Source organism: Scomber japonicus, chromosome 20 (assembly GCF_027409825.1).
Source record: "Scomber japonicus isolate fScoJap1 chromosome 20, fScoJap1.pri, whole genome shotgun sequence".
Classification (NCBI taxonomy): domain Eukaryota; kingdom Metazoa; phylum Chordata; class Actinopteri; order Scombriformes; family Scombridae; genus Scomber; species Scomber japonicus.
The window spans coordinates 17,527,627-17,543,251 of NC_070597.1; the positions used below are offsets into that span (position 1 = coordinate 17,527,627).

General features: G+C 42.6%; 3 protein-coding genes and 1 long non-coding RNA gene across 4 annotated transcripts; 2 read left to right on the top strand and 2 right to left on the bottom strand.

Moving 5' to 3' along the window:
- Positions 1–579: 579 nt before the first annotated feature.
- Positions 580–9,187, bottom strand: znf646 (zinc finger protein 646). The gene is made up of 3 exons (XM_053341545.1): positions 6,526–9,187; positions 5,247–6,326; positions 580–4,247 (listed from the first exon to the last, which is right to left on the bottom strand). Exons 1-3 carry the CDS (start codon positions 9,129–9,131, stop codon positions 3,356–3,358), a joined length of 4,578 nt encoding a protein of 1,525 aa, XP_053197520.1. The 5' UTR covers positions 9,132–9,187; the 3' UTR covers positions 580–3,355.
- Positions 9,188–9,232: 45 nt separating this feature from the next.
- Positions 9,233–10,283, bottom strand: LOC128381656 (uncharacterized). Its single transcript, XR_008323566.1, has 2 exons — positions 10,140–10,283; positions 9,233–9,337 (listed from the first exon to the last, which is right to left on the bottom strand). It is a non-coding gene; the product is annotated as an uncharacterized LOC128381656 (long non-coding RNA).
- A 407-nt stretch (positions 10,284–10,690) lies between these two features.
- znf668 (zinc finger protein 668) lies at positions 10,691–13,913 on the top strand. The gene is made up of 2 exons (XM_053341699.1): positions 10,691–10,792; positions 11,362–13,913. The coding sequence occupies exon 2, from the start codon at positions 11,370–11,372 to the stop codon at positions 13,371–13,373; it is 2,004 nt and encodes a 667-aa protein (XP_053197674.1). The 5' UTR covers positions 10,691–10,792; positions 11,362–11,369; the 3' UTR covers positions 13,374–13,913.
- On the top strand, positions 13,911–15,549 carry gjz1 (gap junction protein zeta 1). Its single transcript, XM_053341700.1, is given in 5 exon segments — positions 13,911–14,795; positions 14,798–14,974; positions 14,977–15,034; positions 15,036–15,206; positions 15,208–15,549. Coding segments are annotated over 5 exon segments (666 nt in total). The 5' UTR covers positions 13,911–14,779; the 3' UTR covers positions 15,452–15,549.
- Positions 15,550–15,625: the final 76 nt, after the last annotated feature.

Below are 15,625 nucleotides of genomic sequence, written 5' to 3' on the forward strand. Positions count from 1 at the left end.
AATCCCTGGGTCTGTTTGTTTTGGAAACCTTTGCAGATAATTTGGCTCCTGGTAAAAAACTTCCTAAACGATGAATGCTGAAGAAATTAAAACTGGAAGAAGCTGACTGCTATGACAATAATGTTCAACTCCAGGATTGCATGCTACTTTATGACGTCATCAAATGTCAGCAGAAAATTACATATTGTGCATTTAGAGGTTCATCTGACGGTAATATGAGGCTTCAGTCATCTGCATTAGTAAAATAAAGTGGATATCTTCAGTTAGTCTTTTTAGTAATAAATTCTTACAGTTCAGATGTCGTGGAAGGATCGTGATAAAAGGAAGGTGTTTAACAACTGTAAGACTGCAACTATACATGATTTTGACTTGACTGAAGCTTCATATTAGCATCAAACACATTTTGAATACATTTTTGCACAGGACAGACTTGAAATAGTTGTGAACTAATCCTTCAAAAAGCTTCATATGTATGTACTGTATATATTAGTCATTGTCACTTAGAAGAATGTGGACAAGAAACAAACACATTGTATTTTCCAAGTCTTTTAATTGCAACTAGTTGTATTTTTTATAATTTGCTTATATTCTAAACTAAGTTCTAACAAAGAAGTAAAAATCTACGCTTCAGAGTGACAAAATAGTTATATAAATATGAATTAAATACTGAGCAGACATTTTTGAGCACTGAAAATCCAATAAATGGGAACATGTGGTATATGCTTTTTATTACACAATAGCTAATCTAGTAGTTTTCTCCTGCAGAGGAAAATCTTTCCATAAATGTACAGAACCGATATTTCATCCTAATATTTACAGAGCTCTGAGATTAACACACGTCACGAATACCAGGCTGTGATTGTGATCAATGACAGAGGAGTGAACGTGTTAAGTGCCGCAGGGGACGAGAATGTGAGCATTGTAAAACAAAATAGGTCAGTTTACAGTTTTAACTGTAATGTGCATGTGTTGTTTTACATGTAGGCTACCCATGGCATACGAAAATATGTTACAGTCTGATTATTGAAATCATCACAATTCATACAAACAAGGTTTTAAATAATGTAAGAAACATGGCAGATGTGAAGGTGTGCAGATGTGAAAGACTTGTGTTTTTTCAAGGCTACTGTCAGTATACTGAATCTGATGAAGACAAAACACGAGATGGACTCAGTTCATGCACTGAAACAAGACTTTCAGCATATTGCTTAAATATTACGACCCACAAACTAGCTGAGGTGATATCGAGCGGCCGACTCATTGACTGAGCTGGAGACGATCGACCTACCAGCAAACAACAAACAGGTTGGCTGCGTTATTAGAAATTTCCTGTCCTCCTTAGGCTACAAGTGTTTCTACTACACGTGCAAATATAACTCTGAAAACTGCAGAGAAACAATCATGTCATGGTGAATACTAGCATTTGCAAACTACAAAGTAAAACTCTTGAAAATGATGATTCATCCATTATCAGTCTATATGTCTTACAATTGAGTTTGTATAATTACAGTGTATTCTCTACAATTAAGCTGCATGAGGCATTTAAGTAGCGGTTGCTAGGTAGGCAGAGCTTTCCATGAGGTATTTAATACTTCTGACCAGTGCCAAACATACTCATACATGAAATGTGATATATAAGGCATAAACAAAATCTAATTTTAGATTGTTTAAAAGCAAAGGCCGTGTGTTCACTTTTGCTAGATTTCTTACATGTGAAAAGAAACCGGTTACGGAACAACAGGCACAGACAACTTGGCTAAAAAAAAACAAAAGACAAACAAAACCCAGAGAATTAATAATTGCACATTTTTCACAAAGTGGTTCACGTATTCAGACAGAAAAGGTGAAGGTGGTTCATCCTTATAGATCCATAAAGCTCTGGTACGTTTGTAGTAATACTTGTGCTTAGTAGAAATGAGGCCACATATATGTTTGACTCATATACAGCATCTGTGGGGAGGGGGGTGCAGGGAGATGGAAACAAAAAGGAATCACGTTCACCTTACTGTCACAATACTTCTGTTTCCTCAAACGACATTTTAACTGACTGTGGGATGAACAAATTCACAAATCAGATACATCATTTAAAATAAAAGAGGAAAACATGAAATAAACAATGTGTTTTACAGTATTACAAGTACAGTGAGAGGAGGTCTGTTCACATTTAACTGCTACAGTCAACTTACATTTCAGGCACTGGCACTTCATAACTTGATGCTTCTCTAAGGTTGGATTTACAGCATGTGGAGCTGCAGCTAAAAGTTGGGATGGGTATGTCATGGTCAAAAAAAAAAAAACAACAAAAAAAAAAAAATCAGGTTGAAATGGCACAATAGGGGAAAAAATGCTATCTATGACCAGTTGAGAAACTGATGATGTACAATGTTTTACACATCAGGTACGCTCCTTTTGAAGGTTTACCCTGAGTGCTGCCGATAACACACCGTCCTTGGCTCATTCATTCCTGCCTCTTTTTGTAACTGAGAGCTAATGAATTACAAATCGATTGATGAAGTTTTCCTTAAAGGCTACATGAGTTTTAGAAGACAGTTTTTCTTTTTTTTCTTTTTTTTTTTCTACAACATTCATAAAAAGTTTTTCTATTAAAATATGCACATAAAATAACAGGAATAAATTAATAAATACATCCATTTTTAGCATACAATGTCACTTAATGTGAATATTATTAGCAGTACGACTATTTACTTGATAATATGATTTTTAGTAAATCACTTTGCCACTGACCTTTGGACACACCCAGAGGTATTTGACTTAATAATAACAGGCTTGTCCTATGTGAAATCCCAAAGGAAAAGTGACCAGTCCTTCAACACTGACGCCTAACAAAAGGATTCAGAGATAAATATAGTTTGTTTATTTTGTTTCCTAAGGAACTTACAGAGGCACTGAACACAATTATACGTAGCGAGAGGAGAAATTCACCGTTAGAACAGTACTGTCTTACAAAAAACATGTTATCAGTCTCAATGTTCTTACACCTGGGCTGCACTTTACAGTTCATTTTGGTTGGTTTGTCAGTGAGGAATGAGTGGCGATGTTTTTAATCACTCGCTCCGTGTTCTGGGATCCTGTGTGTTCATTGAAAACATTCAGGCTTTATTAAAAGCTGACCAATAAACCCTCTGGAGACTTTCCACTGATGTCGCCATCTGTTATGGAGGTAAGACTGGAAGCCAGTCATGAAATGTGCATCCCTTCAAAAAGGAGCTTCTGTCAGGACAAAGGAGCACTTTCTGAAAAAAATACTGTTTTACAATTATTGATAAAAGGAATAAATTAGAGATAGATAAGACGACCGCCTGTTCTCTTCTTTTGTAGACTCGGCAATCCCACTTCACAGGAAAGACCCCATGTCTAAGTCCATGAAAGTATTAGCATCCATGCTGAAAGAGGAGTCGTAGGACTGGGTGTTCTGGTGCATCTTCTGATGGTGCCTCAGATTGGACTTGCTGGAAAAGCTCTTGTCGCACAGCAGGCAGGCGAAGGGCTTCTCTTTGGTGTGGATTCTTCGGTGACATATGAGCTGAGTGGACACGCGGAACGCCTTCCCACACTCCAGGCATTGGTAGCGCTTGGGCTCTGTGTGAATGCGTCGGTGGTTCTTGAGGGCCATCAGGTTGGTGAACTCTTTCTGGCAGACGGAACAGAAGAAGGAGCCCGTCTTGTGGCTGTTCTTGTGGTTGAGGAGGGAGCCGGCATGGCGGTAAGTGCGGCCGCAGTGCTCGCAGACGTGGCTCTTCTCCTCTGCGCCGGCCGAGTCGTTATCCTGTGAATCAGCAATGCTTCCTGGAATGTGGGACAAAGGTGGCGGAACCTGCTTGGGAATCCTGTCAATCCCTATGGTCTGATTTATTCCTGAGTCCCAGCAGAAGTCGTTATCTGCAGTTTCATCCATGCTTTGTGGATAGGGGCCCTGAGCCCTGTGGTGCATGTCATGGTGCTGCTGGTAGCTGGCTGCGCTGGGAAAGCTCTGCTGGCAGAAGCTGCACACCACAGAGCGGTCCTTCGAGTGCACCTCCATGTGGCTCTGAAGGTGTGCGACCAGGCAGAAGGTCTTTCCACATTCTGGACAGCAGTGACGTCTCATCTGTGTGTGTATCTGCAGGGTGAGAGGATCAGGAAATGTCTGGAGACACAATGTACAGTGGTGGAGGTTTTCGGAGTGGGTCTTTTTATGGTTGAGGAGGGAGCCAGCATGGCGGTAGGAGCGCCCGCAAAGGTCACACCTGCAGCAGGGATATATTCATATTCAATCCCTCACAACAAACTGCTATAAAGATCATAGAAACCAACAATAAACTACTCATCAAACTGCAAATTACTGATTATATTCGTCACTCTACAGTCAAAATAAACACCTGATCAAAACTGGATTTTTGAGGTGGATAATTATACTTGAAAAATCCAATAATGATCTATCAGCTTTTTAAGATAACTAGATAATTTTAACAATTAAGAATACCTTAATTACTTTTTAAAGGTCTCATACAAAGATATGTCCTGAATGGGAGATTTTACAGTTAAATTATTAACTTGTCCGTTGAACAAATTATGTAATGGTGACACTCAGGGTTTGTTTTTTTTCCACTCGCCTGGTCTGGGAAGTGGGTCAGATATCTACTTGCATAATTTTTACTCGCTCCTATACAAACTATTAGTGAATATTTAGAAACGATCAAATCAAATAACAGAGACTAAAAACATTCTTATATTTAAAGCTGTGAAAAATGACCTGCTCCACTGATTCCTCTGTTTGACAGAGCTCACATAATCCTGAGGGATGTTTGCTTTTGGTATCACACGACTAGCCTGCTCAGTTCTTGATTGCCAAATGGCACCTGCCAATATCCTCCAACACATACAAGCAGAGGGGGCTCTGCTGTGCGCTGGAGAACTAGAATATAATTTATAATATGTCGATGGAAAAAAAGGACTGAAACTTTTTCTTTTTTTTTAACCACATGCCCAACGTGGCCTTTTACTTTCCCTGGCAATCAGGCCTGATTGTTGAACCATACTGTTTCTAATGTAACTCAAACGTATCTATTTTTTTATACACCGATTCCAATCTGTGGAGCTACTCTTGGCTGATATATCTGTCGGGCCAATTTCAAAATTAGACTAATCCAACTACATTAAAAATAAAAGTCAGGACAGCTTTGTTAAAGAAACAAAAAATAAATAAAAACCAGCCTAATACAGTTCACAATAAGACAGTGACTCACATGAAGCACTTGTCTCCCTTCTCTGACTGCAAGACTCCAGCTCTCATGGAGTTCTCCTGACCTCTCCGACAGCGATGTCGCTTCAGGCCAGACCTGCCCTGGAAGCTCTTTCCACATGACGGACAGCTGAAGTGACTCGTCGCCCGGTTGTGGACCTTCTGGTGGTTGTGTAGGATGCTGGCGAGGCGAAAGGCCTTCCCACACGTGAGACACACGTACTTCTTCTTCTGCGTGTGGATACGAGTGTGATTGCGTAGAGCCATGGGGTTCGAGAAGGGCTTGGAGCAGATGGTGCAACTGAAGTGTCCGGTCTTATGGGTATTTTTGTGGTTCAGGAGGCTGCCTGCATGGCGGTAGCTGCGATTACATATGTTGCACCTGAAAGGGCGCTCTTCTTTATTTGGAGACATGTTTGTATGTGCGTCACTGCTGCCTGAAGGTCTATCACAAGTATGAGCTGCCAGTTGGTCAACAGACGGAAAGGCCTGCTTACATTGCTTACACTTTAAGGCTCTAGACCTAAAGCCTCTCCTGCCTGCTATCCCGTCCTTTCTGAGGTCGGTACAGACATGGGCTAACAGCTGCTTCTTTCCCCTAAATCCTTTCCCACATTTTTGGCAAAAGTGCTTTTTATATGCAAAGTGGGTGCGCAAGTGGTTCTTCAATGCCAGTTGATTGGAATAAGTGTTGTTACAAACAGAGCAGTAATATTCACCTGTTTTATGAGAGTTTTTGTGGTTGACCAGACTTCCTGCGTGGCGGTACGTACGCCCACACTGGTCACAAGCGAAAGGTCGTTGGTCATCAGTGTCCTCTGATTTGACTGAAGTCTCAGATTTTGTTTGCGCCTCCTTCTCTACAGGCAACTGCCTACAGCGCCGGGGTGAGGTAAAAGCCTGACTGGGATTTTCAGTGGAGGACTGCATTCCTTCATCTGACTTGTTCCCATTCATCTGCATGAGGGCCTGGATCTGGTTGTTGAGTTCCTGGATTTTTGCTTGGTTCTCTTTGTGCCTTCTCAGGTGGTTCAATAGCTGCTTCTGAATTTTGAAGGCTTTCCCACACTCATGGCAAGTATGTCTGGGGGAGGAGATGAGGGCATGTGGTTAATTTTGAGCAAAACAAGGACTACACAAGGATTAGAGCCAACATAACAAAGCACATCTGCAACACAAAAAAAAGCTTTTTTGTTTCATAATAACAACAAATCATTTCCAACAAGCTAGACAACTGGCCACATAAAAGACTTTTAGTTTCATGTACTCTTGTTAGAACTAACCTCTTAATATCAAAGTGGGACCTCTGATGGTTTTTAAGGGCCAACAGGTTGTAGAAGCGTTTCTGGCAGACGAGGCATCTGAATACACCCGTTTTGTGGGATTTTTTGTGGTTAAGGAGGGAGCCAGCGTGTCTGTATGACCGCCCACACTGATCACACTTGTACTGACGATCTTCAGTATCCACAGTGTCTCTGACTTGACTCGTGTCTTCATGCTGGGCAACGTCATTTACTTTCATTTCCATTTTACAGTTTGTTATCTCCTCTTTCCTCCCAGCTGTGCAGCCGTGGTTTTCAAGGTGATGGTAGCTGGTGCAAAAGATGCCACAGCTGCCACAGATGATACTCTGTGCTTCCTCCTTGCTTCCAGAGCCGGTGCTGTCGTTCATATGTAAATGACTATCGTTCTCTACCTGCTCCAAGTTGTGTAGAAGCTGATGAGGAATCAAATCCTGCCTATTGGCAAAACTTTCCCCACATGTACTACAGATAATCATCTCCCCCGGCTCATCGTCTTTCACCTCTTCATGGGAGGACATGGAAGAAGGCCCTGAGCTTGCAGGAGTGCCGTGGGACTGTGTGTGTCCTCGGAGATGGCTCCTGAGAGCCCTCATGCTGGTGTAGCTGTTTCCACATATAGAGCACTGATAAAGATCACCATCATCATCCTCCTCATCAGCATTATCAGCTTCTCCGCCACCGTTCAGCTGATCATTGCTAATATTTTCATGAAAACTCTGTTCAAAGAAACTTTGGTCATGGCTACCGTTCAGACCATGAAACTCTACATTACTCGCTGGATTTCCAATGGCACAGTGGCCATTGCTGTCCTGGAAGTTAATACTACTATCATAGTCACTGCTGGTAGTGTCATGCTGCTGCTGTAGCAGTGGACAACTGTGAGACTTAATACCGGCAATATCTGCAAATGTCTCACCACAGTCTGCACACATGTGCCTCTGCATCAGGTGTTCGTTGTGAGGTAGATGCACAGTCATGTCTTGGGAAAAGTCCTGATTAAACTGCTCATGATACAATGCTCCATTGCTGTGGTCAACACCATTCTCCTGATCGATACCAAGTGCAAGGTGAGTGCCGTCCTCCTCTTCCTCCTCCTCCTCCATTTGGGAGGAGAAGCAGGCCTGCTGGTTATCCAGAGTCAGAGGCTCTGAGGAGAGCCAGTCTCCCTCATTTGTGAGGCTGAAAGATGACGACGGAGCTTTGTGGAGGCGGAGATGACTTTTGAGGGCTGCCAGGTGAGGATAACTCTTTCTGCAGATGGAACACTGGTAAATCCCGACCTGATGTGACCTTTTGTGGTTGATGAGGCTTCCAGAGTGGCGGTAGCTTTTACCGCAGATCTGACACTTGAAGGGACGCTCATCAGAATCTACAGTTGTAGTCTCTTCAGTTTTGTTTGCATCGTCAGTGTTTTGTGTGTGCGTCAGATTGGGATTGAGGATGTTCATGTCTATGATTGGAGGTTCTCCCTGAGTGCTGTTGGAAGATGGTGTCTGATTATTGGAGCAGTCTGAGTACACATGACCGTTACTTCTTATCTGCTCCTGTGGCTGATCGAACCCTCCATGATTATCTACTGATGACACCGAAGGAACATTATTTATAGGAGATGCATAAAAATTTGATTCAGGCGAAGCAATGCTGTTGTCGTATGAAATATTATGGTTCTCTGACAAGCTGTCTTGAAGCCCAAATGGCACAGATGAGGAGTTGTGCATTTGGATGTGTTCCTGGAACTCTTCATCATTAGGGAATAGTACCTGACACAAATGGCAAAAATTTACTGGAGCATCCTGGCTCTGAGGTGAAAACTGGTCCAGTGATGGGGCTGTGTATGACCCACCCACTGAATTGGGATCTGCCCCGCTTCTTGACTTATGAGTTCTCTGGTGGCTGTAGAGGGCAGCCATGTTATTGAACAGTTTGAAACACACTGTGCACTCAAACATCCCAACTTGGTGAGTCTTTTTATGATTGGTCAGGCTTCGATGGTGTATGTATGATTTGTCACACAAATCACATCTGAAAGGTCGATTTGCAGTATCTTCAGAGGTCTCAGATTGTGCCTCAGCTAGGCCATCCTCTGTCGAAATCCCAACACTGGCCGACTCATCGTTCAGGTGATGCGGGTGATTATTTTCAATATCAATATCATGTATATTTTCGTGTGTGTCATTCTCCATATCTACTTTCCTGTAAGACTGCTCCTTTACTCGCCTTGTGAGATGAACCCTCTCATGTGTAGCAAGTTGTGTTGCCAGACGAAAAGCCTTCCCACATTCTGCACAGGAATACTTTTTCTGCGAGGTGTGACTCCGTAGATGACTCTTCAGGGCCAAAGCATTAGAGTTTTCTTTACCACAAATGTCACACTCAAAGGAACCCACATCGTGTGTCTTTTTGTGGTTAGCTAGGCTACCGGCATGCCTGTAACCACGTCCACATTCATCACATTTAAACTTGCGTTCTTCCTCTAGTTCAAGGTGGGAATCCATGTGTTCAAGCAGACTGGGCATATTGGGACATACGAAGCCACACTGTTTGCAAGGAAACCCTGTTGTCCTGCCAGGGTCTTGCACAGCCATGACAATATAATGACTGAAATGAGTGCACCAGACACAGAGTGTATGAATATGCAAGAGGGAAATGCATTAGATGCCTTTCTTGTCCTTATAAAAAGAAGACGGTTCTTAACAAAAAAAGGTCCAAGGAGCATTCAGGGAGGGGACACCAGAAGATGTTGATGATTGAATCGGCTGGACTTGCATTTAGGGAAGGCAGGAGAATCAAGCTGTTGGGGACAGAAGAGATAAGTTTGAGATGCAAGCATTTATATTGTTGTGTCCTTCTTTTAAATTGTTGTTTATGTGTACTGTAAGGTGACCTTGAGTGGCCTGAAAGGTGCCTTAAATAAAATGTATTATTATTATTATTATTATTAAGGAATACATTAATAACTCATGTAACTTATTCTCAAGTGCTCTGTATTCAATCTGTCTTATACAATACTTAAGTTACAACAAAAAAGTGAAATATTTAAATATTATTAAATGAAAATGTATAAATATTGTGTCTTCATGCAATAACTCCTCAATACAAACTGATAACCAATACAACACACTCGTATCACAGTCTCATTATGTGGATTAAATAAAAACTATATTATACTATATTTACCTCTCTTACTACAGTTATCATTAAAACAAGCCATGCAGTTTTAATTTGAATGCGTGTTTAGCAGCGTGTAAGCAGCATTATGGACAGGCTACATCTCTGCATGAGCAGGCTAACTGGGACTAGCTGTGTCAATAAACCGGGACACCAACGCCTCTCTCTGCAAATTTATCGTCACAACAAATGCCCCCAAATCTCAGACTTTATAAAAATGATTCATATTGAAGGCGCTTACCCTCGTCTTACTGAAACGACGACGAGCAACTAAATGAGTCATAGCTGAATTCGTACAACAGGAGCAATGAGCTAACGTTAGCGCCCTACCTGCTAGCTAAACAAACATTGCACCAAAAAGCCAAGAAGTCGTTTTTTTCTGAACTGCGGAATCACAGCGGCAACAAATGCGTCAAATTAAATACCTGCAACAGCACTCGTTCAATGCACGTCCCTGAAGATATATATTCATTCATTATTTTACAGACATCATTTTTTATCTAAAAGGCAACCCCCTCTTTTAAACAATTGTCTTTTTTCTTCCATCCATATTTCCACATTGCTCTTGTTGCTAGGGAACAGGAAATGTGCAGCAGCGAAACTCTTCCCCGTCTAAAGTCGCGAAAAGTTGACACAAAACGACACCTAGCTCCGAGTTAAAGTTATCATACGGGAAAAAAATCTAACACAATTAAAAGTTCAGATATTAATTTCACTATACTGCGCTTGGTTTTAGCACACATATCTGGAATACTGACTGACTGGGGCTAACTTTTTTTGTACAGTGATAATTTTAGCTTCAGCTTGGCAAGCCTGTATTGTCACAAAACATGTTAACTCCATTTAGGGTTTTAGTAGGTGTTCCTAGTACTCGTTTCTATATAAATGTTTTTACATAATACGTCTTAATTTGTTGCTCACTTGGCCTGCCGGGAGCTGTCGTCATCATGGTCCTAAAGCCGTCCTCCTCCGTTTTGCTGCCAGTCAATACGGATCATCGTGTCTTCACAAGAAATGCTGTCGACTACCGAGGCGCTTCTCCGGGGATTATCGACCAACTATTAATGTCCTGATTCAGGTAAGAAAAACCCCTATTGACTCTAAAAATATAGACACGATGTAAAGACACAGCTGATGATGCCACTATCGAGCGAGTTGGTGCCGCTGGTCCTAAAGCCAGCCATTTTGAGTTTGTGCAAAAAAACAAATTAGCAAGCGAGCTAACGAGGATGAGTACGTACGTTGTCACCGGTTGTTAACGCCGTCACACCGACTCATGATCGATCGACCCGTGAGTCCGACCGGACACATATCAGCCATTCACACACAGAGTGAGCTCATGTCATTGCATCGCCAACTTCCTCTGGCATCAAAGCGGTTAGCTTATTGTCCCTGAGGTCCTAATGCCAGCCATTTTGTGACTAAATGCACACCCACATATTTCTGTTATTATGTTATTACACAGATTTTTCCTGGTGCAGCATCAGTCAGTGTCACTGATTATTAGCTTTGGTAACTCATATGTGACAGGCCTTTGTTTGTCAATGGAACAAACTCATCTCACAGTCTCCTAGTGCTATTAATAATCTGTTTATTTACAGAATTATTGCACTGAAGTTTTTTTTCTTTTATATTATCCCTTTGCAGATATAGAGATGACATCTCCCCAGCCTGGCAGCCCACCTCTTGCAGAGCAGTACACGCCTGCTGTACAGGATGAGGAGAGCCAACAAGAAGATGAGGGGGTGAGAGATCAGCCTGCTAAAAAACGAGGCAGAGGTCGGCCTCCAAAAGCCAAACTGTCATTCAAATGCACTTTGTGCACGGAGGCTTTCAGAAGTCTTTCAGCACTGCGGAGTCACAAGCTTTCAGCACATGCAAAAGACCGTCAGCAGCAACACTCATGTACTCAGTGTACTAAAACGTTCTCCAGCAAGGCTCAACTCTCCAAACATGAGCGCACGCACTCAGCCCAGCGCCCCTTTCAGTGTCCTGACTGTCACAAAGCTTACAAGACGCCAACAGAGCTACGCAACCATAGCCGCTCTCACACTGGGGAGAAACCTTTTGTGTGCACAGAGTGTGGAAAGGCCTTCATGCAGGCTATATGCCTGAGGATCCATATGACGCAGCATAGTGGAGAGCGTCCGTACTCTTGTCGTCAGTGCTCCAAGAGCTACCCCACGCTGTCTAAACTGAAGGTGCACATGCGCTCTCACACTGGAGAAAAGCCGTACTTCTGTGCTGAGTGTGGTAAGAGTTTTGCTGACCCTTCTGTGTTCAGAAAACACAGAAGGAACCACCAGGGCCATCGTCCGTACGCCTGCGATGAATGTGGGAAAACGTACACAGAGCTAAAAGACCTGAAAAACCACGAGCGCTCCCACACTGGAGAGAAACCATACTTGTGCTCAGACTGCGGCAAGGCCTTCTCCCGCTCCTCTTCTCTGGCCTGCCATCAGCGCATTCACTCACAGAATAAACCCTACCAGTGCGAGCAGTGTGGTAAAGGTTTCACCCAGCTGTCCTCCTACCAGTCTCATCTCCGCACTCACTCCGGTGAGAAGCCGTTCCTCTGTCCGCAGTGTGGCAAGATGTTTTCTGATCCTTCCAGTTTCCGTCGCCACCAGCGAGCTCACCTGGGTTTCAAGCCCTACCCTTGCGATAAGTGCTCCAAGAGGTTCCGGCAGCCGGCTGATCTGGCCGTGCACGAACGTGTTCACTCTGGAGAGCGGCCTTACAAATGTCAGAGCTGCGACAAGGCTTTCGTAGCATCCTGGGATCTGCGGCGCCACATGCTTGTCCACACGGGTCTTCGGCCCTTTTCGTGCACCGAGTGCGACAAATCATTCGCAGAGCGCTCCAGCCTCAACAAGCACCGTCGTGTGCACTCTGGAGAGCGGCCATTCAAATGTGAGGAGTGTTTGAAGTCATTCGTTGTATCGTCAAGCCTGCGCAAACACGAGAGAACTCACCTGGCTGAACAATCTGAGCAGCAGCAGCAACAACAACAACAACAACAACAACAGCAACAACAACAACAACAACAGCAGACAGAGGCTGGGTCAGCTTCAGGCTTTACTGGCCACACAACTCTGCCTCAGTTCTCCTGTACTCAATGTGATGCTACATTTGGAACCTGGGATGAAGTTCAGGCCCATGAAAATCTTCACTCCATTGACTCCACTCCTCCAACTGTTACAAAAATTGTGCCCCTGGGCTCGCATGTATGTGAAACCTGCCAGGCAGAGTTTGCACAGCTGGCAGAGTTACAGGAGCACGAGAAGCAGCATCCCAAGCCGAGGCCCCACGTCTGCAACAGCTGCGGTAAAGGCTTCCTCAACAAATCTGGACTGCGTAAACACCAGAAGATCCACTCCACCAGCAAACCTCACAGCTGCCCCCACTGTGGCAAAGCTTTTCTGTTTGCTGCCTATCTTCGCAAGCACTTACGGACTCATGCAGACGTTACCCCGGCCCCTCCACTCACTGACATGAACATCATTCATACTGACCCGCTCCCCTCTCCTCAACCCCCCAGTGAGGTTACCCCCACCACTGTTGAACCCAGCAGCATATCCCTGACGGTTCCAGTAACTGTACCTGTGACTGCTTTTCAGACTCTGCCGGAGTATTTGGTCAAGGAAGAAGGACTTTAAGCTTTTGTTTTCACTGCTGTGGGATTTTTATCTTGCAGATATTTACCCAGTGGCCTTAAATCTTTTCAGATAATGGCTCTGATTTGACAAAAAAAAGTGTTATTTTTCAAAGTAACTCCCTTAAAAAAAAAAATTAAAAATGGACCTCCCTTCATGTTGTTAGAGCTTTGTCATTGTTTTGTATTGCCATGATATTTGAAAGGTGTATTACTCTATGATATTGATATTGCTAAAATATCTACTGTGCTATAAGTCACCTATTATGAAATTGTTTTATTTGTTGTAATCTCTTCATAAATATGTGGTGTTGCATACATATATGCTGATCAGTGTAAAATCTCACTTAAAAATGTTGTGATGTCAGGTAAATGTTTTTTAATGCATTTTAATTACAGCTTAAATCTTAAATCTATTGCATTCATTCAATTTACATTTCATTAGAAAAAAAATACAATTTGTAAATGTCTTACTGTAAAATTACTAGTTATAACTGTCATCTAATAATTAAAAAAAAGAGTTGAAAACCATTCAGTGGCATTCCAAAATGTTCAGTAAGAGAAATTAAATCTTTTATATAAACAAAACATGTTTGTTTGTTTCTTCATGTTCAAGACCAGCTTGTGCTCATGTTGAACCAATTCCAGTGTTGGTGCAGTTTTTCCAAAGCATGAAGATCTTAAATGTTGAAGGGAGAGATTCAAAAAGCAAACTGAGGTCAAGTCAGCACATCACTCTCCATTATGGTAGGAAACTGTATCGCATCTGGTGATGACAGTGACATTTCTCGAACCCACAGAGGAGTGAACACAGAGCGAGGGTGATAGTATTCCATTAGCAGGCTGCTATTTAAAGGTAAGCTCTCTTATCTGCTATGCTTCATTGCCATTAATGACAGTTTTACCTTGAAGTACAGCACGTACCACTTACATCCAGATGTGCAAACAGAGCCGTGTGTATATTTTGTATGACATTTGAAAATGCTTAAATGAACAGTTTTCATGCTTCCTTAAATTGAGTTGTGAGCTGCTAGAGCTTTGTTGGTTATACAAATGATAACACATGCAGTGGTAGGGCTTTTTTTGTGTGTTTGCATTGCAACCTATAGGTGCATTACATTTAAAGATGGACATGTTTTACTGTGTTGTACACATGAAAACACAAAGGGATAGACTTCTGAGCCAAATATCTAAAAATCAAGTATTTTTAAAATACTATGATCCTGAAGAAACAACATTTGACTGTAACTTAATTTCTTAGGGTTGAAATGACAAACATAAATCTGAAACCTGAAATTATATTTTTCCATCCATTGATTTCTCATGATAAATAAACAGAATTAAAAGTGAAATAATCTCTCACATATAACTTCCTCACTGTTAGCTACCCAACAAAAGCCAGGAGTGACAATGGCAGCCATAGTAACAGTCTCATACCCATCCAGTGGATGGCAGTGGATGCCACCACCACCTACAAGTGCCTCTCCCTGTAGTTTGGCCTCCTGCGTGTCTGCCTGGTGATGCCATTTACCAAAGTGGAAATGGAATTTTCCTGCAATGGCACCAGGAACAGCACCTGCACCCCAGCCTGTTTTAACAAATATTTCCACAGCCTATGATGCTGGCCTGGAACTTCATCTATGTCCTGCTTACCCTCCCTGCCCTGTTCCCTGGCCCCGAAGGGGGGCTTCCAAATGGAGATTGATGGTGAGCTGGAGGCTCAGGCTGTGTGCACAGACACCAGGTGCAAGACAGTCATAGATCTCCACAGAGATAGAGTCACAGTGGGCTTCTACCTGCTGAGCATCACTCTGTGTATTCTGGTTGAAGCCTGGTTTGTATGTTCTGCTTCCATGGAACCTACCCGTATTTAACAATGGTCTATATAAATGCTCAACAGACATCTGCTCTGAGTTACATATTTGCGTTGTCAGGGCCGCACCAGTGAAAGGCATGTCTAATTATGCTCTGGCTTCCATCTCTTGCATGATTATTGTTTGTTCAGTCTCATTTTGCTCAATACATTTGCAACTTTTAAACACTGACACTTTTCTTCTCTGCAATATTCCAATGTGGTCTTAATGGATATGAACATATTTTGCTAAACATAATTATATCAACTGTTGGAGGTTCACACATGTTGTTGTGAGATGTATTACATAGTAGAATCTAAGTGTTTCAGAGTCAGGTTTTCTTGCATGTTTTGGTCAGTGCAAAAACACAAACTGCCACATGGATAGTGTGAAATACACACCC

Bases quoted from the DNA above. Each gene is read 5' to 3' on its own strand.
- znf668 (XM_053341699.1), top strand. From the start codon at position 11,370: ATGACATCTCCCCAGCCTGGCAGCCCACCTCTTGCAGAGCAGTACACG.
- znf646 (XM_053341545.1), bottom strand. From the start codon at position 9,131: ATGGCTGTGCAAGACCCTGGCAGGACAACAGGGTTTCCTTGCAAACAG. The intron at 6,327-6,525 runs GTTAGTTCTAAC...CTCCTCCCCCAG, and splicing joins TCCCACTTTGATATTAAGAG to ACATACTTGCCATGAGTGTG. The intron at 4,248-5,246 runs GTGAGTCACTGT...TCCCTGCTGCAG, and splicing joins AAGGGAGACAAGTGCTTCAT to GTGTGACCTTTGCGGGCGCT.